Raw genomic sequence first — 24,323 nt, 5'->3', positions numbered from 1 at the left:
GGCTAACAAGTGATATGTGGGTTTGGTTGGATCAACCTGGTCTTTATTGTAATATTTAAGAAACATGGATCAGCTGCACCCTCGTCTCCAATCCTGCTGATTGAGCCTTTGTGCCCGGCAAGGCCTCCGCCAGAGCCCTCACCAAGCAATGGGTAAAAACCAGCACTCGCAAGGGGATCTGTCCGTCCAATACTCTGTTTGCTGCTTTTGTGCCTTCTTGCAAATAAAACAAATGCTCACATGTTTAAGCCCCCAAACTGGGCCCCAGGTACTAAAAAAATGACAGTGGCTCATTCACATTAATAAGCTTGTCATGTAGGTGCTATGGGTTAACATAAAGATAAACTGCTAAAAACACAATGAAAATACAGATATTGGAGGTGTTATAACTGCAAAAGGGTCATTTCTGTTGATCTGGTCCTAAGATTTACACAGCCCTGCCAGACAGCATTACCATGTTGGCGACCTGACCTTTTTTTCTGCAATACAGAAATATATTGTGCAATACAGCTAGGTCACCTCCCTGCCCCCAACATGAGATTGGACAATAAAAGGGAAGCAGAAGTTGACCCTCTACTCACTCTTATATCTTCCTGTTGATATGGCCCTTGTCTGTGCACTGCACCACATAAGACTGGCTCAGACTGCTACCTCTTCCTTTTTTTTTTTTTTTTTTTCATTTTTACTCTTTTGTCCAGGAGATTACAAGAGGCTGATAACAAACTAAATTCTGGTGCTTAAATTAGCAGTATTTAAAACTACCTTTATTGAAGATTAAATTCATTTGTAACTACATGATATGGTGTTTTATCTACTATTTAATTAAATTTCTACAGTAGGCCTCCTGCATTTTACTGTGTGAAGGAAGCTGAATAAAGAAATTGTTTCCTGTAGCAACCTGATCTTCTATTGTGTTTCCAGTGCAGCACACGGCAGTGAATAGGAAAATCTCATGTGTTGCTATAGTTTGTGCTCTCTCCATTTTAACTACAGAATGTTGTATGATTCAATCTTCAACAATCAATCAAGCATATTTTTGGTGCCCGTTATCACATATACGCTTCTTGATTTGTTTTTAATCTGATCATATTGGATAATATTGTAATTTAAAAAAAAAAAAAAGGTCGCTTGCTTTACATGCAGTTCTGATATAACAGAGCAAAAAGATCTCTTTAGTGCTGCATGGTAGAATAATTACACTTTAATCATATGATTATGAGAACGGCACTTCAATCAGCTTCACTCTGATTATTTTGGATTAATCCTGTGATTGGTAGTTTTGACTTTTTGCATTTGTTTTGATTGAATTTCTAGTTTTCCAGACATGTTTATTTAGATAGAAAGAAGGCTGAATTGAAAATTCATGTTGTAAATTGTGCTTTGCTTATTGCGATTTGATCCATGGCTTATTTTGCTCTCAAAAGGATTGGGAGATGGCAATGATATTAAGTACTCAACTTGTTTGTAGACTACTCAAATAGCCTACAAACCAGTTGATCTTAGTCTAATGGTCTTGATGAGCTCTCCCAGCCAAAATATTTTCCCTCATGGTCATGCTGGTGGCGGAGGTACCTGGTAAATGGATAGTGGATGTTCACTCATAATATAAGCATGGCCATGTATGCACTAATTATTACGAAAAAAAAAATAACCACCATCTACAGGCAGTTTTAGAGACACAGGTATTAAAAATGTTTATGTAGGACTAAAGGCAAAACCTTCTTCGTCTTTGTTTTCTTTTTTAGTTTTGTATAGAGGGGAGAGGGAGAGGGGTTAGAACATGTCAGGCATTTGTTGTAATTTGTGTCTTTGCTAGGGAAAACCCTATCTGTTTGCCTTGGTGACCGTTACTACAGAGAATGAAAGTGAAAAAAAAATCTAAATTTTAAGTAGTCACCAAAATAGGAATAGAGGGGAAATCTTCCAATGGGGACCCTAGTAATTTGTGACCCTGGTGACAGGCATGAATTTTCCTCACGTTGGAGTTATTTCCCCAAAAAACTGATGGGTTCTATCTCTCCCTTACTCTGTCCAAAATGAAAAACAACGTTTTGGCATTAGTTTTACTTTAATCCCAAATTAAATAGCTGGAAGATTTGGAATCATGGCACTTGGCATGCTTTCAGGGCTTAAATAATGCATACATTGCTAGATGTATGTCTGCATGAGTTTTAGATATTAAGTATAAGTAAAGTTCACTTGAATTGCCTTGAATTTGCCTTTGAATTGTAATCTGCAGGTCAATGTACCTGAAATGCAGCATACAAGACGTTAAAAAAACATTCATTTGAGAGCACTGCATTGCAGTTTTTTAGAGAATGGATTTTCTCATGTCTATACATTTTGTCTATATTGAAAAGCAACAACATGCATAACAATGTGTCTGGTATGAATGAGCCTTCTGGGCAAAATGTCTTGCAGAGAGTTTGAGAGCATTTGAAATGTGTGTTGAGATGCTTCTGACTTGCTATTATACTGATTTGCATGTGGGAAGCAAAATTACTTTATATGTGGCAGAGCAGAGAATTTACCAAAACACAAAGCAAATGCAGCAGTAAATGTAAGTGAACACAGCTCCATCAGAATCGGTTCTAAACACCTAAATTCCAAATCCTTTCAAACTGTTTCACAAACCCAGCAGATCAGAAGCAAAAAATAAACTCCTCCTATATATAAATCCTAAAAGAAATCCCCAGGAAGAATAAGTCACCTGCTGATAAGCCTGCAATGTGTTTTTCAAAACCCCCATATCAAAAGCAAAGAAAAACTTTCTCTAACAAAAGAAATGGGTGGGGGAACAGTTACTGTTGGATCGATCTGCGCTGACTATAATTGCTTCTATATTGTCTGGAACCCACACAGATGGAACACTGTCAGATAGGCTTCATTTCTTGCTACAGGTCCAGAAAGTTATATAACAGTATTTTTTTTCTTCCAAATAATACTGGTAAATAGATTTTGTTTCTTCACATATGTATGACTGAATGTTGTGTTTGCTGGAAGTTCTCATAATGTTAAAACCCTTCAGGGAAGTTATATAGGGATTGTAATTGTGGTTCTTTGGAAAATGCTAGCTCCCTGGTTTTCATGTTAAACCAGTGGTATCAGTACCTTTTAAATCTTGACCTTGGAAAAGTAAGTAGCTGAAAAATTCTGACTTTACGTGCTGCATACTTATTCAGAGTTGGTGATTCAGATTCACAAAGCCAAACCATTTTGCATTGACATAAGCGAGTGAGTAATGGTAGGCCCTGTGGGTAATGTGGTTCCTAATGTCATTAAGTTGTCAATGTCACCGTCAGGTGTCAAATATCATTAGAACACTAAGGTTTCCAGGGCCCACATCTGCCTGGATTTCTCTCCTTCCTTTTACTATTCAGGGGCAGCTGTGATATTACTGTATGAATTGTTTGTGCTGCCTCTTTGGATTGATATTTTCGTAAGGCACGCATGGTATGTAATTCAAATATTCATACATTAGAAACCGTAATCCCAAATCTGATCAGAGTGTCTGTCTTGCAAAAGATGAAGCAAATTATCTTGGCAGCAGACTTAAAGAATATCTTTATTGGTACAAAAAACATTTGTCAGGCATATGTTGTAGACACCTAGAGATTCCTGCATATATCTCCAACAGTGTCCAAAGCCCTGCTGCCATGGTCAAATCCCAGGCTAAAACTTTAGTAGTTCATGCCGAACCTTATCTTACTATTCCTGCTGCCTTCAAATTTCTATTGCACACAACAGTAGTCCATTATAATGATAAGCCAACAGGAATGTGTCTGGGGGCAGAACTGAGTTGCAAGTTTAGACAGTACCATAAAGTGGAGTTTTTCTAACCTGAATGGACCAGGATTCAAATGTGCAGAAGAGTCATGGAGACCAATGATCCATTTTTAACTAGCTTTTTAAAGTAAGGTGCGCATTTCCAGGGCAGTTTACAGATCACTACAATACAATAAATTCAGGCACCTGTAGGACCCTGGCTTTTTATAGCTTACAGCAGCAAGAGTATCTTGAAAGTCAAAATTTACTTTTAAGTCAACCTATCTCCCACAGTGCCTACCCTTCAGTTAAAGTGAAAATGCTTTCAAATACTTACCTGTATCCTGGAATGGCTCTGTATTTTCATGCATGGCACTGTGACCCAGGAACTAGAAGTGTAAGAGGCAGTGACATCATCTGGCTGCCGCTGCTATGGCAGACTTGTGTGGCCATTCTGGATCAAAACACTCCACTTAGAGGACATTGGTTCTAACCCATCCTCATTCTAAAATAGGTTGCATCTTTCTCTGCTTATCAAAAGTTTAAAGATATATTTTGTGCTTAACCTCCAGAGGTTATAAAGCTTCGATGCTCAGACCAAATATAGCAAGTTTTTTAAAAATTAATAACTTTGGAAATAAATAACTTTATCGCTAGTTTGCCTCCCTAATTATTTTTGCCTTATATTAAGGGCATATAAGGCTTTAATTTGTTACAGTGTTTTAAAAAATACCCTAATGTAGGTTGACAAATATATAAAAATGTTTTTTTTTAAATGTCTAACATAGTATTTCTCTCCCAACTTTAGCACAGTTACAGAGTCTATTTTTGTACTTGACACTTGTTAAAACGCGCACGCAGCCTGCGCGTGTGCGTGTTGGGCTTCGTAAATCAGCCCCTGTGACTTCATGAGCTGCCAGGTCTGTCTGTAAGCAAAGATCATGTGATGACCATGTTAAAGCTATCCTGGTAATCTCATGGTCAGGATCATTGCTGATTGGTTCCCAATCACTAGATATATCTGGAACTGTCATTCCACAGCAGGGTTTGAAGAATAGCACAGGTTTGCAGTCCTAGTTTTCACCTGAAAAGATATACAACAGTCTTATGACATGGGAGCATCATGCCTGAGAACATTAAAAGCCAGAATGCAGAAGCTTTCTATGTGTACTGAAGGTTGGCAGCATGAAGGGCAGCTGGGCCATAAGTCAGTTTTTAACCTTTGGTCCATCTCTAGGCTAGCATTTACAGCTTCATGGTCTTTATTTCCATTATCACCATCCAAAATATAATATTTGGGAGATGGCTCTACCCACTTGCAGGAAACACATGAAAAGCCACCCCTCCCCCCCTGGCTGGTCAGTGGGTCTTTCAGAGCTGTGACGGAGGGGCACACAGGAATGATATCTGGCACTGGGTCACGTTTCAGCTATTCCCTTCCTGACCCACAACTTGTCCTCCAATATTGCTAGCATTTTTCGGGTGGTAGATTTAGGTTTCCAACCATCCTATACTCCCTTGTCCTTCTGTCTGAGCTTATTGCATGGAGAGGCGCCTATATGGAGTTATGGAGTGCATAGGAGAGATGTCGCCTGGAAGTGTTGAGGCGATGCCCACACATCACTCTGTCAAAAGGATGACATTCCCTGGGTCCTTCCTGATGACTTTTACTACAATTTCCCACCTATGGCATGACTACTTGGTTCAAAGGTGCCACCACCGATCTGAGGGCTCAGTCATGAGCTGCCCAAAGGAAGACTGCTAGGTTGCAGCATCTATTGATCTGGGCACTGGTCTTACAGTGGAGAGTAGGGCTTCTATATCTATTTTTTCATTTGTAGACCATGATTGAGGGGTCTGTGTATTTCTTATGCATTGAACTGTTTCACGGGGGGTTTCACAGCGTGGCAATATCTTTCATTTCCTTTGCATCTTCCTCACTGTGTGAATTTTAAATGCACCACTTTAAATGCTAGTTGCCTGCCTGTGACAGCATATTTTCTACATTGCTGATCTAGGACAAGCAGATGATGGTGTAATCTCTCCTGGGCTGGAAACTTGTTTCAGGTTATTAACTTAGGGAGCAAAAGCCACTGGATCAGTAGGACAAACTGGCAACTAATATTTTTCGGACGGCTCAGCAATGGTAAAGAAGTATAGGTTATCAACATATGTAGGTCCACTAACACCTATACTGGGGAACACAGATTTTCCACAAGGCCTGGAGAGTAGAAGGTTTATGAAGTGGGAGACTTTAAAATTCTCCCCAATGATACAAGCCATTAATGAAACAGGTTTATATCCACTATCAGAACTACTCCTAGTGAACACATCGAGCAGAAGCAGATGGTTAGAATATTTACAACTTAACCATTTTTACATAGCCCTAAGCTCACAAGAGAGGGTATTCAGAGATCTGACCCCATTTGAAGATATAGGTCGGAACAGGGCAGGAGCTAAACATATGGTAGCTAAAGTTTTAAGAGAAGAATCTGGAGCAGTTGCCCATGACAACCAATCAGCTTCTCTTCAGTTTGTTCAGTTAAGATTTGAAAATCAAAGATAAAAGCTGATTGGTTGCCATGCACAGCTGCTCCAGATTTTTGTCTGCTCCAGTTTTGATCAATTGCCCTCTCTGTATCTCCTACAATGAAAAGCCTCATTGCGTGCACATTTTGTGTGCAGATGGGGGTCAAGATTTTTTTTATTTGCACTAATTACTATTAAGAGTTATTTTGACATCACAAAATATTAAAGTATTTCATTTTTCTGCACTTACTTTATCTATTTAATGGTTAACAAAATGCTTTTATGTAACTGCATTTTATCAAGCCTGAAACAGAGCAACGCTTCTTAACAGAACTTTTACTATAACTTAATGCTTTTCACGCGGCCACAATTTTTTTTCCTCACAATCTCACTGAGGCTTTTAGTGATGTTTTTAAATTTAGCTATCAGACAATAACCTCAGGCGCTGTAGTCAATTACAGCTTTCAGAGCTCCGCCGCAGACTATGAGCAGAGAGTGTTTAATCTAGCCTTGTGATTTCTAATGTGATTTAGAACATGACCCCTTACATGGTAAATGTTCTGAGAATAGCATGAAATCTTTAACATCACTATAAAATCCAGGAGGACTAATGAAAATAAATAACGTAAACAATTGTTGAGACGTGGGCTTATAAAATTCTTTAGTGTTGTGAGCTATGAAACTGACACTCGGAGGAGAAAATCAAGAGTTATTACTGCTTTAATGGAGAATCTAGATAAAACGTTGTCTGTCTTTCATTGGGTTTGTTCAGGTTAAATACAAGTATTTACGGTTGACAAATATACATTTAAATATGAAGAGAGAACATGTGAATTGTTCTCGGAGACTTACAGCTACTAGTGTAGCACCAATTGCTCCTTTAGGGCCCATTGAAACCTATGCGTTATAACACAAGCTTTTGAATGCACATCAAGCCATGTACACAGGTTAGCCATTGTATTATGTGGTGCTAGTTCACACTTGTGCAATGTGTTGATGTGAGTTGGCCATTTTCTGATGCTTCATGACTATGGGTGATTATTATGGCACATGAACGTGCGTGTTAATGCACATAGAAACTCAAAAAATGGTGTGTATCCAGCCTTATTTTTTCAGCTTATGGTAAGTGAATTGTGCTTCTTTTTTTTTTAAGTGTAATATTTTCTGATCAGAGAATCACTTTACCATTTATTTTCAACAGTGACTGATATCAGTGGCCTAAGGGTACAATACATTTGTACTTTATTGTATTTTTTTCCAGTGATGTCCCTCCCAAAATTTTCACCCAAAGTTTAAGACAAGTTTTGCACTCTGTAAATCCAGCTTCTTGGCCAATGGAGGTCATGAAAAAATGCAATGCACTGAATAAGATTTTAGATGCCTTATCCCATGGGAGTTCTATTTGTGGACCTCATATTGTGATGCTCATGTAGAGAAAGCTTCTATAAATAGTTTTTCCTTGCTTGTTACATCTGTGCATAGGCAGCAGACATTATCATTCCGTAAATGTCTGGATGGGAGAGAAGCCAAGAGGAAAGGTGAAGACATTTGGCTACTTGGATTAATCGCTCTTTAAGCAAGTGGGCCTGAAATAAACCTGTCACGGTGTCTGATATTGATAACTTCCTTTGTGAAATTTTGCTAGTCTGGCTCCTCTCAGCGCTGAACTCCAGGCATATATAGAAGACACAAATTATTCAGCTCGTCTGCATTCATTAATCATTAAATATAATGCAGCCTAGAAAAACTAGGACTCCCCCCCTGCCAGACTAAGCTGTGTGAATCTTAGAACTGGATGGCAGGTAAAAAGGATCCCTTATTATCCATTACATCTGTTTATTTAGCTGGTTGCCTGGCATTCAGATTTACAGTAGCTACAATATGGTGATTATCAAGTATGCACAAAATGTTACCTGATGTGAGCATTACAGTCTTAATTGGTTACGATGGGCTACATTCAGCTGTCTAATTAAATAAGCGGTACTTCCCTTTGGTATTTGTGGTGCTGAAATTGAGAATGTCTGCCCAGTCACTGTCTCCTTATGGTGCTCAAACATTTCCTGTTATTTTCAATAACCCTTCACAACAGGGCGGCTGCGGATCAGCTCGGCTTCCGCACAGATTTTAAAAGGGCGGATTTGGGTGCTTTTAATTGCGTTTCAGCACTGAAACGCAATTAAAAACGCCAAAAACCACGCTGATCAGTGCGGTTCTATTGAAAGCAGTATGGAAACCGCACTGATCAGCATAAATGGGTCAGGGAGCAATTCGGGTGTGAGGCGGTTCCGATCCCCCTGAGCGGTGTGAATGCATGAATGGTCCCCATAGCAATGTGTGAGATCGTTCATGTCGGCGGATCCATGCGGCCAAATCTGCAACGCTGAACCGCCCTGGTGTGAACGGGGTCTTAATATTGGCCATACCTTTTATTCCTCGCATACCCTAGGATTGCAACTGTTTCTATGCACATAGGCAGCCAGTAAGGAAGTTCCAAAACTGCAACTACAGCCAGTTTGCAGGCTCTGTCTAGCACCTGCTGATATGGTTGTCAAGGAAAGTCAAGCTGAGCATCAGTATGAAGATCCAGCTGTAAGGGCGCAACCTAGTATCATGCACCTACATCCCAAGTACTACCTGCACTGAAGAAACGTGCAAACAGGGCTGCTTGTTTCAGTCTTTGGAGCCGAGGGCACCAACTGGTAATCAAGACCTAAACTTTAAGAATACAAATAGAAACACAAATTTGTATCATATACCTGCCACTATTGCTGATTGCATTATAGGCACAACCTAAAGCACAGATGAAGTGTTCTATTCTGTCTGTCTTCTATGTGATAGAGACTTTATCAATTTGTTAGACTGGATTCCATTTGCAGAACTAAGAGAGGCATCTTTTTGTGACATCAGGGGCTGAGCTCTTTTTTTTGCTAGCTCTTAAAGCATTGAATATGAATGACTAGAAAGCTGACAGACTATTACAGTTATTAGAAGAAAATATATGTTTTTGGTCTAGATAATTTAACAGCATGTGTTATCCACTGATAAACTCATTCTCAATATCACTCACTGTGAAGTGTGAAACAAAATCAGGCTCTGAATTATTGGAAAAGTGTGAAACAGAATAACAGACTCTGAATTATAAGATAAATTGTAATGTGCTCTCCTCTTTATTGAAATTTTTTCATGCGCAGTAGGCTTGGAAATTACATACTTTTCAATAGTTTTGTTTTTCAACCTTTTCCGATATTGTTCCATGTGCCAGTGTTTACACATATAGCTATTCCTATTTTTCAGTCTCTCAGTCATTGTTGGTTATTCATCTGCTGTTTTGTGCGGTAAATAAGTTTCACACCTTTTCAGCAGTGCACAGCTCTAGGGAATAGTTACATGTTTTATAGTAATACAGTTATAAGGAAAGTTGAACAGATGAGTTTATTCCTATGAATTGACCATATCATGAACAGCCCCAATACATTCAAATGGTCAGGGCTTGAGTGACCACATTGTGAAAGGTAGATTACTGACCTGGATTGATTTGATTTGATTTGCATCTAAAAGCGAAAAACTAAATCTGCTCCTTCACTTTGTCAAACATTTAATCACCTACTTTTATAAGGGCTCTTCTCATGGGCTTGACACACTGTAGCATAAATAACATCTCCAAAATTCCAAGACATAAGTCGATGAACTTAAAGGTAAGCACTGCATTTAATCGATATGTTACTGTGCAATGGATGGTTCCTGAAATACAGCAACTATCTGTTGCTATGGACTTGTATGCTCTTGTGTGTCAAATATGCAGACCATTCTTCCGTCATTCCACGTGCATCCGTTCTGATCTTTATGCAAATGTTACTTAACTGGATGCCCTAGGTTTTATGTTCCTTGGGCACATTAGTGTAAAGGTACATGCAGACACGCCTAGGGGTTGGTGATTTTATCCTTTAGAATAAGTACAGTTGTACAATGTTTTAGACCGATGAAAAATGTGGCACTTTGACGAAACTCCAAATTTATGACACATAGTTTGTGCCTGAACCCATAATGCACTCCATAACCCTTTTCCTTAGTCCGTTCAGTCCCTGAGAGCCAGTATTTTGAAATAATGACAAACCAGTTCCCTCGCTATAACAGAGTGGGCTCCCAGCAGCCATATTGTCAGTGTGTTGGAGCTGGTTAGGGAAAAGCTGACAAATCTGTGTAGGGAGAGATACTTTGCTATACCTTTCCTGTGTTCACAGTTCCATAGACCTAATTGCCCTTGTCCTTTTTGTTGTCTTTTTTTTCTTCTCTGCATCAGCAGCAAGTGTGCTTGCTTGCTAGCTTCTGAGCCACTCCTTTGCAGCTTTTGTGATTTATTAGGGTCTTTATTTTATTATTTTTATTATTTTCTACTTTATTTTCTGCTAGGGTTAAAGTTTTGTAAAGTTATTATTATTATTATTTTTGTAAGAGAATATTCTGTTTGATTTGGTTTTGGACCTTTTTAAGTTTTGGGGGTGCAACATACACTTGTTGCTGAACAGTTGTTAAAGCTGCCCTTTGTGTGCCACAAGCAGCCACATTGCTGTGCAGTAACTAGTGTGCATCAAAAGCACCTATCACGTACCTCGTAGGGAGACCGAAGGTTGAGGAGGCTTCTCTTGCACCTCGTGTCTTGTGGCCTTTGATGTTGGGGACAAAGGCCAGGCAGACAAGGAGTAGCACGAGTGCTGTGGGGAAATCCAGTATTCGTAGTCACAACAAGCCGGGGTCAAAGAGCCAGGAGATCCGATGCAGTACAAAAATGGAGCAGGCAGAAGGAAAATCCAGAAAACAGTCCGAGGTCAAAAAGGCAGGCAGCAAGCAGGGATGGTCGGCAAAACACGAACGAGTCAAAATCCAGGGAGTTCAGAAGGTAACAGGGCTAGGCACAACAGGATTCAAGGAACACACACAAGCTGGAAAGACAAACCAGCAACTAATGGGCATGTGAGCCGGGTTTAAATAGGGCAGTGAATCAAACAATCATGTCACTTCCTGTGCGCCTTTCCGCGCCAAGTGTGCGTCACTTCCGGTGCGCGCTTTGGCGCGTTTTTCCATGGCAAGACTGTGTACTGCGCAAGCGCGTTTTTCCGTGGGAAGGCTGTGTACTGCGCATGCACGTTTTTCCGTGGAAAGAACGGGACTTTTGCTGACAGAACCACACATTTATGACTCCTATTGCCATAGTATCAGTAAAAGCTTGGTATTCCATTTAACGCCCAAAAAATTCTACCTCGAGAGGCTGGTTTTAAAATCAGAAGCAGAGTTGCTGCACATGGCGATACTAAGGGGAGAGCAGATCCTGCAGGGCATAGAGCTGTCAGTCTTGCATAAATTGGAAGTATGGCACATGAGCTCTTTTTCTCCCGGAAGTGGTGAACCAATGCAGTCACAATATATTGAGCAGAAAGTTGACTGGCTGACAAAACTTACCTACATCCTCCCAAACAAAACAGCCATTATGGTGTTCTGTAGCACCAAGTACAACCCTAACATATCCCTGAAACCTGGAATTTAAAGCATTTGTACATCTTCAACGTAGCCCTCGAAGCGGCTTCATTTTTCCATTAGCACGTGTCCCCCATGACCATGCCTGGCTTTCTATGCTACTTTTTGAAAATGGTTTGTTAGCTCCAGGAAAAAAATGCATTGAATTTCCAGATTCGCTCTGTAGAATTAAATAGGGATTGGGGAAAAACTCAGCTTTTTTTCATATTTTGAGGACATTTTGTGGTAATAGCTGCAAATCGAACCTGGGCAGATTCACTCATCCCTATGTCTCGTATAAGGGAGAGACTTTGCCAACATCCAGGTTAGAAATCATTCTGGCAAAAGGGGCTTTCTCAGGTAATCCTCCACTATTACAGTATATGATGGTTTCTAATACAGATGGAAAGCATGTACATCCTAATAAAAACAATTAAAAGCAGTGTGGATTATTTTTGGGGGTATGCAAATATGGGAATGTTTACATGCCCATTTTGAAATCTATTTGGTAGCCATTTTTATTTTATTACAGTATTTTTAAGCCTGCTGTCATTTTAAAGGACTCCATCAAGAAATGTTTCAGTTTTGGCCAGACACCAACAAGAGCAATCATCAGCTGAATAACTCAGAATGCCTTGATGGAAAAATCTCCATACTGAGATCCTAAATCTACCTGCTGCCTTATCTGTGAATGAACTGGTAGTCAAGACAAGCATTCTGGATGGGCATTCCCTTTAAGGTGCCCAAAATATTTATACAATGACTTTATTACAATGCAGCTTTTGCTTCTTACTCAAACAAATGTTCTTACTCCTGTCGCTGAAAAAAATCTTTTACCTTTACAATATAACTGAATATTGCTTAAAATCTGGGTAAGACAGTATGAGCCATTGCTTACTTGCCAATTATTATTAGCTGCAGTGAATCTCATTTAAAGCTGATTTCAGTGTATCTTTTTCAGGAATTAATGATCTTTAACTACAGGCAGAGTGCATTTGCCTTTTAAAGCTATTTTCGGTCAACATAGTGAGGTTATGGAGCATCACAAGATGGTATCTGGCATGCATTTGTCTTACATTTATGCCCAGAGGAACATAATAGTTCCATTTGTCTAACTTATGTATCTTCTATCATTTTTTTCCCCCAATCCATTGTGCCAGGTCGTTCTTTCTTCTGTCATAGTTGGCCTTGTAAAGGAAGCTAAACAACTCCTTTGATCTGATTAGTTGGATATCTAGAAAGTACACTTTATCATAGGTGATAGATTCTTTATTGTTTTATTTATTTCTTTATTGGATTATTTATTTATTTTCTTTTTCATGTGGAGCTTTTTCATTTTACGTAAAGGTCTTACGTAAATCTAGCTGATTAATAAGGTCTAGCTTTTATCTAGCTGATTAATAACATAATCACCGTTATAATTTATAATTGTAAATTTAAGAGTTCATCAGTCTACTGCTAGCTGTTGAGATCAACAGATAATCATTGAGTTATTAAAGGCTGGGGCCGGAGATGCAGTCCCAGAAGGGCAATACAGTGAGTGCATATAGGAAACTACAGTGAACTTCATAGGAGTTATATTTACTATATAGACAGTCTTTTAGGTTGGATTTGTTTTTACAAATGTAAGCTTTAACTTGGATTCTCAGGCAGAATAAAATGGTTCTCTGGAGCAAAAGGCAAGCCTCTGGCGATGGTGTAAGGTTTATTGCTATGGAGAACTGAATAATATTTAAAGGTTAGTTGCTCACCTGCAACACAAAGAAGCGGACCTAATTTCCTGTTAGAGGCCTTAATATTTTACAAAAATACTTTCCCCCCCACACACACATCCAAAAATGAAAGAACAGACTGTGGCATATAACTGAGCCATGTGCATATGTATAATTGCAGTTTGTAGTTTGCCTGAATGTTTCCTTTAAATCTTTGCAGCTTTGTAACTTTTCATATAAGCAGGTTTTGATGTCTACTGTGATGTTATATTTTTATAAATATCTCATACTTGGTCTATTTGCTAAAATGCAGTTTGCTTTGTATCACATTTAAGGCCGATAATGACTTCAAGAAAGACTGTAAACACCACTTTGTAATATTGCTATCTGCCCAATGTAATTTCTATTGATCAGATTGGGCACATAAAATATGAATTTCTGAGAGAAATTCCCACAATATTTTGAAAAGTCCTTATGTGGATTTATTTGTATTGATATGCAACACTTGTTTCTATGATCTAAGCAGGAATGACAAACATTTCATAGTTTTTCATGCTTAGAGGCCCATTTAAAACAAATTACACAGCACGGCATATAGATTACTTCACACTGCATCTGCTTTTGAGCTTCCATTTCTAAATTGAAGGGTACTATGTGGGGCCTGCTGTATGCTGCAGAGTGTTCTATGCAGAACACTGCAGAGAGTATTCCTGAATAGGAGGGGAACTCTGTCACATGACCAGTCAGTCATGTGATAGGTGACAGCTTTCCACCTCCTACTATACCATTCATTAAAATTAATCGGGCTTTGTTTGCTTCAGAGTCCTGAAGGAAGCAAGGCAGAAAGCACATTTATAAAGAATACAACCATGTTTTATGAATGTGCTGGAGGATTTCTTTTTTTAAATGGCATGGCTGCTGTTAGGCCATATTGCAAGGATAGGCCCAATTTACTAGTCACAAAAAGCACAGGACAGAACTCCACCACAAGAATTAAGATACTGTAAAGCAGGGATATCAAACCTCCGGCCCTCCAGCTGTGGTGGAACTACACATCCCATGAGGCATTGCAAGATTCTCACAGACATGACTCCCGAAGAGAGATGCATCATGGGATTTGTAGTTTCACCACAGCTGGGGGGCCGGAGGCTTGATACACCTGCTGTAAAGGATACAACCGAGTAAAAGTGGTCAGCAGCAGGACAGTGTTCACCATGAGTAATAGGCCTAACTAGTGTTTGCCTAATTTTTATTTTATCCATGGGGATAATAGGGTGAGATGAATGTACACTGTTCTTGCACTTATTTTTTTATTTATAACAATGCAAAAAAAGTGAAAAAGTAGATAAGGTCTTGGCAGTTGAAGAACTAGCTATCAGTCAGTTGTTGCAGACAGATATTCGTCCTTAAAAGGATTTTGGGTGTACAGATCTGTGCACACAATGCAAATAAGAGAATTTACCCAGCACTTCACTTCAAAGAATTCGAGCATAATGTGTTAAAAGTAGATGCAAACCAAGTATGATTATATCACTTATCAGCCTATTTTAATGGCTAGCTTTCATGAAAATAACAGCTAATGATACTGATATAAAAATATCTTTGGGCACTTTGTGTTATTGGGTGACAGCTCTTCCCTGTCTCCCACAATCTACCTCCTGCCTGTAAATCACCCTGTCACAGGCTCTCCCAAATGGTGATGCACATGGTACAGGCATATTCCACTTCTCACCATTTAAAAAAGCTTGTGAAAAAAAACAATTGCAGCCAGCAACAAGAAACATTCCCTGTGAAAAACACATTAAGCCTGTTATCACTGTCATGCTTGTGGTCAGGGACAGGCTGTAAAGAGGCAGTAGGACATCATCAATATATAAACATAAAACCTCACCCCACCTCCAGATTTTTGTATATACACAAAACTGGAGCAGACAGAATCTGGAGCAGTTCCAATCAGCTTCTCTCTTCAGTTTGCTCAGGTATGATTTGAACATGAGAGATAGAAGCTGATTGGTTGCAGTGCAAATCTGCTCCAGTTTTATAAATTTCCCCCACAGTATTTTGTGACTTGCAGAACGTTCAGTAAGTATGTATCATCTGCTACAAGAGACCAGCCAGTGCCTACAACCCCCAAACTAATCTGTCCCTATGTACTTTATCAGCATTACTTCCTATGCTTTCCCTGTCACACCTAAACAACTAATCAATATCGCTGCTGGGAACCCACCCTTTCATAGTAAACGGGCTTGCTTATCCAAAATCCCCATTATTGGCCTTGGTCACTACAATGCAAAATCCTGTATTCGTTCAGGCATTAGAAAAGAGTGGAGTTATGGAGAGTGGGTTTTTTTAGGCACTCGGAACAGTGGCTCACAAGAGACGTTTCTTTATGTAAAAAATATTAAATTTTATTCGATGCATGATTAAAAATCGTACACTATGTAAAAGAGTAGGGAGACAACCTAGAAGGATACTATCCGCATACTATCAGGGTTTGCCTCAAACCCATGTTAGATCTAGACCTCTTGCTTCAGTACTTTGACTTCACTGTTCTGCTTACTTATTCCAAGTTAGTGCTTTAGAGTAGCCAGAAGTTATTTGCATACTCGCTTTGGCTCAGTGACTCAGTATATTGAAGCAAGTGCATCAACATAGAAGTTAAGCAAATAGCGTTTTCAGACAAATCTGCGTGACAGCCACCATTTTTAACTCCAGCAAAGCTTTTGTCACCTTTTTTTCCGGTAAAAGTTACAGATTGTCTGCTAAATTTGACACAGGCTATTAAACAGCTTTTTAATAAAAGTGCTACCATGCAGAGCCGTACTCTTAACCTGGCTGAGGAAATTGTACATTTCCATGATTTAATAACACTAAGACTGGGCACACACCTTACAACCATCGCAAGACTTTTGTCTTGCGATGGTTGTAAGGTACTTAAAAAACCGTACGATCTGCCTATCTTGCATAGGCAGATCGTACTTGCGATGATTGCAAGCCACGCACCCTAAGGGGCGGGCTTCCGATGACCGCAATGCCGAACGGGCAGTGTGCGCTTGCGCACACCGGCCCGTACAGCTGTTATCGTACGGACATGCCACACACCCGCCGAACATCGTGCGATGCTCGGCGGGTTTTCGAACATGTCCGTAAGTTTAAAGTCGTGGGACCTTACAGTAGTAGAGGTCGCACGGCTTCCACACACCTTACGATAATCGTACGATCGCGGGATTTCCCGCGATTATCGTAAGGTGTGTGGGGACCTTAAGCAACTGCACTCCTTTTGTGTACTGCTACAGCTATCCTCCTTCACCTCCAAGCATCGAGTATTGTAATCTGTTAGGATACAAATATGGATGGTGTCACTGTTGACTTTTGCCAGGGCATTCCTCCTGATCTTTGCCCAACTATTGCATAGGTAGAAGCCTCTACACCCAGCTTTAATAATTGTATTAGTTAAATGACTTACTACGTGGTAAAGCTAAGATCAACATGACAGCTCCTGAGTCTCCACCTTTAAGAACAAGTTGCCAGTGGCAGCTCTCACTTCTGCCCTGCCAGGTTTCGTAATCATCATATCCTTCATGTTTTCCTCAGTATTACATCAATAGATTGAAGATGCAGCCTGTTATTGTGAATGTTGTAAGATTTAAAGAGTGATCACCTAATGGTAATTTTTTTCAGCATATTCCCAGGTTTATGAAGTTCCCTTCCCAGTAAGATCTTCAGTAATTATTGACCATGCTGCTAAACTTTACCCAGTGTGATCTTTTCAATGCTTTGTTCTTCAGTGGCAACACTGAAAATGAGTTTTATGGTTTATTATAGCATAAAAGAGTAAGCATTGTCATACCTTATAGACTTGCCCATATGTTCCATTTCCAACAACTTCAACCAGCTCAAAGATTCCTGCTGGGTCCTGTAAGATGAAGACAACTGTTGTTCAGATGCTTGTACATTATGTAACCTATTCACACTTCTTTGCATGTCATCATAGAGTGAACAAATGCTTGTAAATTGTAAAACACTCATGTTTATATAAACCCTAAAAGTGAACCTCTCTTATTTTGGTTCCTTTTGGTCTGTTAAATATATCACTGAATGTGTTTGTTTTTTTGATAGGTGAGAAAATATTCCAATTTTAACAAACCGTGCCCCTTTTAAATTACAGAGATACCATAACAAGAAGTAATACATCATAAATATGCAAACAAAATCTCTTTTAATTCATAAACTATACTACCCCAAAAACTGTTGTGGTCCGACAAATCAAAATTTGACATTCTATTTGGCAACCATGGTCCCCACGTCCTTCAGGCTAAAGAGGAGATGAACCTTCCGGCTCGTTATCAGCACTCAGTTCAAAAGCCTGCATCTCTGATGGTATGAGGGTGCATTAGTGTGTATCGAATGGCCAGCTTGCAGATCTGGAAAGGCACCATTAATGTTGAAAGATATATCCAGGTTTCAGAACAGCATATGCTCCCATCCAGGTGACATATTTTACAGGGAAGGCCTTTTTAATTTCATCAGGACAATGCTAAACCACATACTGCATCTATCACAACAGCATGGCTTCGTCGTAGAAGAGTCCGGGTGGTTAACTTGCCTGCCTGCAGTCCAGATCTTTCACCAAATGAAAATATTTGGTGCATCTTGAAATGCAAAATACGACGGAAGACTCGGGACTGTTGAGCAGTTAGAATGTTGAGCAGTTAGAATCCTACATCAGGCAGAATGGGACCACACTCTTCTCCCAAGATTGCAGCAACTGGTCTGCTCAGTTGCCAGATGTTTACAGAGTGTTGTTAAAAGAAGAGGGGATGCTACACCGTGGTAAACATGGTGCTGTCCAAACTTTTCTGAGTTGCCATCAATTTCAAAATTATCTTATTTTTTCTTAAAATTGTAAATTTTTTCAGTTTAAACATTTTATATGTTTTCTGTTTTCTATTATGAATAAAATATGGGTTTATGAGATTTGCAAATCATTGCATTCTGTTTTTATGTAGATTTTAACAAGCGTCTCAACTTTTTTTTGGAATTAGGATTGTAATTTTGATAGGATTTAGGACATGATTTTTTTGTGCATTAAGGCCAAATGAGAAGGCTGGGCCCACCCAATTTACATGATGGACAATATCCATATCTTCTTGGTACACCAGGTCTATAACTATATATGTATATATTAGATATATATTAAATAACCAGTGTCGGCTGAGGTCACAGCTTTGTCATACCCTTCCTCATGTGAGGGTGCTCGATCCTAGTGATTGGCCAATAGACTTAAGAACTGTCACATTTGGAGAAAGTCACATGCTCCCCATAGCCAGAAGCACCTTGTAGTTTACAGTGGCTGAGGTGAGAGAGGAGAGGTGAGTATTAGTAGGTTTGGGAGGACCTTTTCAGAGATGGCCTGAATAGGCAAAGTGTTTCTTTAATGCAAACCTTTGCTTTGTTCTGTTATTAACATGGAACAAGCATGAAGATCAGTTGTTCTGAATTGACCTGCTGCATCTTTGTTGAGGGTCATTTACTGAGTAACCACTGAAACTGGAGACAGTCTGGCAACTGTCATTATCAGGGGGTCAGCAATGACTGCCCTCCAAAATTCTCTCTGTAAAGGTTTCCACAAAAGCAAACCTGTCATCGGAAAACTACATGGATTGCCTTTGCCACCTCCATCTGAAAATGCTCGTTCTAGCTGTCATGTGGATCCCTGATTTTTGATGCTCTGAGTCATGGTCAGGAGGAGAGGAGAAGGAAGAGCAATTGCAGACTTTGCACTTCTCTCTTTTTCTCTCTGCACTTTGCATCTGCAAGTAAAGGAGGGAAAAATGTCAACTGATACAAATAATTTCAACAACTCATGTTTTGTTTTTTCTATAGATAATATTTTTATATTGCAATCTCCTGTCCTTCTTGCTACTAGATTCTTAGAGAGTTATTAAAGAATCGGAGCTGATGAATGTATTGCTCACATACACAAATTAGTCACATTGGTTGTTTGGCAGACCACAGTAATTCCCTTGCAAACAAAGCACATTTGAATTGATTTCACTGATCATTTACGAAACGAAATCCACATGGTAAACTTTGCTCCAGATGATCCATTTAAAAGTTAACCAAAGCCAATCTTGTTTATATTAAATTGTATAGCCTGCTGTACTACTTAAATCGAGGATGCAGGGGTGGTTAAGATTACCAGTTCTCTCTTTAGTGGGCCTGAGAAACTTGGTAAACCACCTCATTGCTTTAGGATGATGGGGTTGCCTGATAGCCATGCCTAGCAAAAGTATTTCCAAAAGTAATTTTTATTTGTTTTATCATTTATATCTCACAATTTTCATTCTACCTGCGTAAAGGAAATCTGTCATCAGACATATGTAGGTTGCCATTGGTCAAAAACAGGGTTTTCAGAAGAAGTAGCTCGCAATGACAGGCAATGTATTTTTTGACAGGTTTAAACAAAAATCTTAAAGTCTGTTAAAAAGATAAACCACATCACAAGATCAGCTACATCTAGGGTGTTTTATATTGCTCTCAGACTAATATATTTACAATGAGAAAGGCGAATATTAAAATACAGTAACTGTGCTGAACTATAAAACTAGAAGAACATCCTCTTTATTTAATACCCGGGAATAGATCTAGATGCCTGTGTGTACATGTATGTATGTTGGCACTGATGGCTGACAGGATTGTGAACCATTTATATTCTACACTTGGTGTAGGGCTCCAGAGTTTATGGCTGATATGGAAAAAATAATCTTTTTCTCAAAATCTTTTCTGGGCCTGGAGCCCTGGGACTTTTGGTTGGATACAGCCTTTCTTTTTAGGTCCACCTCGTAGCTAGCTTAATTCCAACTGTCCACATTGCTTTTTATATATGAGCTGACTGATGTTCAGGGACCTCTTGGTCACTCCAACGTGGAAACCAGCAGCTTTGTTGAACCCATTAGGGGGAATCCTGTTAGTGAGTTTGGTTAGTGGCTCAGGTGAATAGAAGAAATTCCGAGCCTCACATCTGACTGTCTCTATGATTAAGCCTATCTTGTGGAATAGGTAAAAGGCTATGGGATCAGTGTGGGATGCTTTTGCTCTTTACTTGGAAGGTATGAACTTTCAAAAAAATTAATGAACTGTAGGATGTGCGGCTCTACGTTGGAATTTCAGGGTTTTGTTACGTCAGCACATATGTTTGGAGCCTGCACCTGATTGATGTGAGTGGTTGGTTCAGTGTTTGTCTAGGGCTGCAACTAATGATTATTTTCATAATCGATTAGCTGGTCGATTCTTTTTTTGAATTATCGGTTTTAAAAAATTAAATAAACACCATCCTATATTTAAAATGAAATACACGAATGCAGTGTTACAAGCATAAAGTCTATTTCAGAATAAAACTGCATGCAAAAAAAGTTTTGCAATCGCACTGCAATGGAACGCACAGCATTGCTATACCATGCATTCCAGTGCAGGTAATCACACTGTGGGTGGGAGGCGCATTTATGGGTGCCATTGAAATAAATGGCACTGCAACGCACCTCCAGGAGCAGAATTTGTCAGGCCGAAACCGAATATAACTTTTAACCAACCTATTTTCAGCCAGGGAATGACCGCTGCCAGTGGCAAAATTTCGCAGATGGCAGCTGAATGTAAATACAGCAGGTAGAGCGCTGGTACAATAGCCAGCCTGCTATTGGCCACTAGCAGGCTGGCTATTGCACCCGCCCTCTGCTTGCTGTGCCCTCCTCCAGCATGGAGGAGAGAGCTAGGGGATCCAACCAACTAATCGATAATAAGAATAGTTGACAAGTATTTTAATCGATTATTATTGATCAATTTAGTTGGTTGCAGCCCTACTGTTGTCCAACTTTGGGGCTTGAGCGGTGTATACTTTGAAATTCATTGATCAAATGAGTAGATGTTTTGTTTATTTTATACTATGGTCTTATTGTAAAAATCCCTCATGCAGTGAAACTGTTTGGTGCCTTGCTGAGTAAAAGTGCAGGACAAACCTGCTTTGACTTTTCATAGTTGTTCCCCTCTCGCACAGGGTTATCTGCTGCACTCCCACCAAAAAAATATATATCTGGGAGGAGAGTGGATTATGCCCTCTCCTCTTCCTGTATTTCTCTCAGGGCCCATTCACACTATCGCACTACCCTCCCTGCATTCTGGGGCAAGAGAGGGCGTGGTGGTGCCATTCATTCCAATGGCATCACAGACACGTTTCCCGCCCACAGTACGATCGCCCGCATTGGAATGTGTGGTACCACAATGCCCTGCGTTTTAGTGCGGTGTGATTGTAAAAAATTGTGTATGCGGGAGCACTGAGCTAGTCAGTGCCTGCCAGTGTATTGCCATAGTTGTCTCTTTATATTGCTGTTACCAGTTCATGAACACGTTCTCTGTGTATTACTGAAGTATAACATTATGTTGCCCACTGCATGAGTGTTAGATCAAGGCAAAGTTGTCTTTTTTAAGGACTGCATGGTGGCTGCTCTGAAGAAAAGTTGGTACTGGAAACGTGAGCCCACATAACCCCGTATTTAGGAAATGAATCTTCAGAGCTAGTGTGATACACCCTACCACAAAGACTTGTCACTATTAAACCATTTTCCTTAAAACACAAATATATCGACCACAGCCTCTGTTCAGTGCTGCAGGCAGCTACACCTATTGGTTACTAAGAGCATGGTTAAGTACCAATAGCTGGGTGTGGTAGGTGTAGAAACCATAGGGGTTGGCAAGCTTCCAAAAGTGGGCATTTGTTATCAGAATGCCAAAGGTATGCAAAGGCCTTAGGACATAGGTGCTGGCATCTCTGGATGCATACTTTACATTACTGCTGCATCTTCACACAATGATTTATAAGGATATGTTTAATTTGGATGAAAACTTTTTAGCTGAAAACCACATCTAATGTGGTACGGTAATTTGCGTGGGTGTGTGCTTTTTCTGTTCTGTGTATTTAGTAACTCTTAAGTAGTCAAATTAATGTCTAAATAGTAGTTATGGCTTGCATGCTTCCCCGTAGTTTTGCAAGGGCATAATTATTTTTTATGAACAAAAAAACATTTTCATGTGAAACAGTCCTGATGTAATAAAAAAGATAACACAATGAAGTGTGATGATCCCATGCATTCTTGAAAAACACAATGTCATTTTGCTATCTACTTGAAGTAGAACTATGACTTCCCATTTAAAAGGAAATATGTGCTGTAGCATTTAAATATAAGTGCATCTGTACTTATTTTTCAAAGTCCCCCCGCAACGTCCAACAAATACCTGTTGCGTTTGCCAGTAAATTCCACCTAATGCAGTTCCCTGTGATGTGTGGCAACAATCCTACACTGCTCCTGAATTCAGAGCAGAGTTGCCACTTTCCTGTAGTCTGTGCCTTCTGGCACTACAGGTGGGTTGAAAAAAATATTGCAGGGGGCTTGGCTATTGGCATCGTCATTGCTGATTCACAAACCTGTAGCTTATCAAGCAGCACCTGGCCACAGCTTTCTGGATTGACAGCACTGCATTTGTTGCTTAAACCCTCCCACTGTAGACAGCAGTATCTTGGAGGGGAAGCATGTGAGACAAAAATGATATCAGATTTGACTCCGTCAGAGAAGGTTAAAAAAGTATCTAACCATTTTAATAAAAGTGATAATGAAGAGTGAACTTTATAAACATGCAAGTTACACATACTCAGGTCCGAACTTGATCCAACCAAGCATGTTCAGTCAGCAACCAAGGACAGATTTCAGCATATGACTGCACAAATAAATAAAATCAGTTTTTTTATTTGTTTGCTGGTTAGTATCCTTGCTTTACTGAGCCTTAATGTTAATACAAGAAATAAGAACTGTCTGTGTTGCCAACATCAATTCACTGACAGCTTGACTTTATTGTACTGAAAAGATGACTGGAATTAGGATGATTTTTTTGGATCATGGCGGGGTTTGTTTGGACCATGTTATTAAAGAAGCTTCTATGTACACAATGCAGAGTATCCCACAATTACGTGTTATTTAGACACTATTGTTCTAAGCATGCTGGGTTTGCTTTTACACTCAAATTCCAGCCCATATCTGTCTGACATATGAATACAGAGGAAACTCTTAAAAACAATCTTAAAAGCAAAAGCCTGCAATCTTTGCTTTATTGTCCACATGTGATAAGAACTTCACAAGCTAGTCACCCTCAGTTCCCACAGGCATCAGTTTCTGTTTAACCCCCTTCCTTGTAGATAATCTCTGAATGCCTTGTGCGTCCCTGTTGCTGCAAAATGCTTCGCATCTCATGCATCCCCTAATTAACTGTCCTTTAATTGGCAGTCTTAGACCATGCAGCAAGACTGTCCAACTAAAAATAGCAATAATCATCAACTTACTCTCAAAGAAGCCAAGTCGATAAAGTCCAGGCTTTTGTTTGTCAGCATTCTTGCCATCTCTCTTCTGCTCTTCACAGTGCGAAAAAGTTTTATCCCTTTAACTTTTCTAGCAGGGAAAGCACTCTGGTGGCATATCGAAGGCTTGTCAGTGTGTGTCAGCCCATTGCAAAGCTAGAAGTGTGAGTCTTTATGACAAACACAGGAAACTTCACATTCAGTACAACCCGGAAAACACACACTGAGGAAACAAATCTGTTTTTCTTTAAGAAAACAGTGATGCAGAGCTATTTGCTGGGGAAAGTCAGGGAAGGAAATGACGCTGTCGAATTCTGGAGCAGCAAAAGAAAAATTATGAATTCTTTTTATTTATTTGCAGTCTGAGTATATTTAAATGCACATCCTGCATGTGGTGCATTTGT

General features: G+C 39.6%; 1 protein-coding gene across 1 annotated transcript in view; it reads right to left on the bottom strand.

The window, feature by feature from the left end:
- The window catches only part of LOC108788656 (mitogen-activated protein kinase kinase kinase kinase 4-like), a 189,948-nt gene extending 165,890 nt beyond the window's left edge, over window positions 1-24,058 (bottom strand). The window contains exons 1-2 of the mRNA XM_018558479.1: window positions 23,905-24,058; window positions 17,368-17,433 (exon numbers count right to left, since the gene is read on the bottom strand). Of these exons, the coding sequence (XP_018413981.1) occupies window positions 17,368-17,433; window positions 23,905-23,961 (123 nt within the window). The 5' untranslated portion in view covers window positions 23,962-24,058. The remainder of the gene's footprint in view (window positions 1-17,367; window positions 17,434-23,904) is intronic.
- Window positions 24,059-24,323: the final 265 nt, after the last annotated feature.

Source organism: Nanorana parkeri, unplaced genomic scaffold (assembly GCF_000935625.1).
Source record: "Nanorana parkeri isolate BGI_ZX_2015 unplaced genomic scaffold, ASM93562v1 scaffold342, whole genome shotgun sequence".
NCBI lineage: Eukaryota > Metazoa > Chordata > Amphibia > Anura > Dicroglossidae > Nanorana > Nanorana parkeri.
The sequence above is the reverse complement of the archived record's forward strand: the minus strand, read 5'-3'. Positions and strand labels throughout refer to the sequence as shown.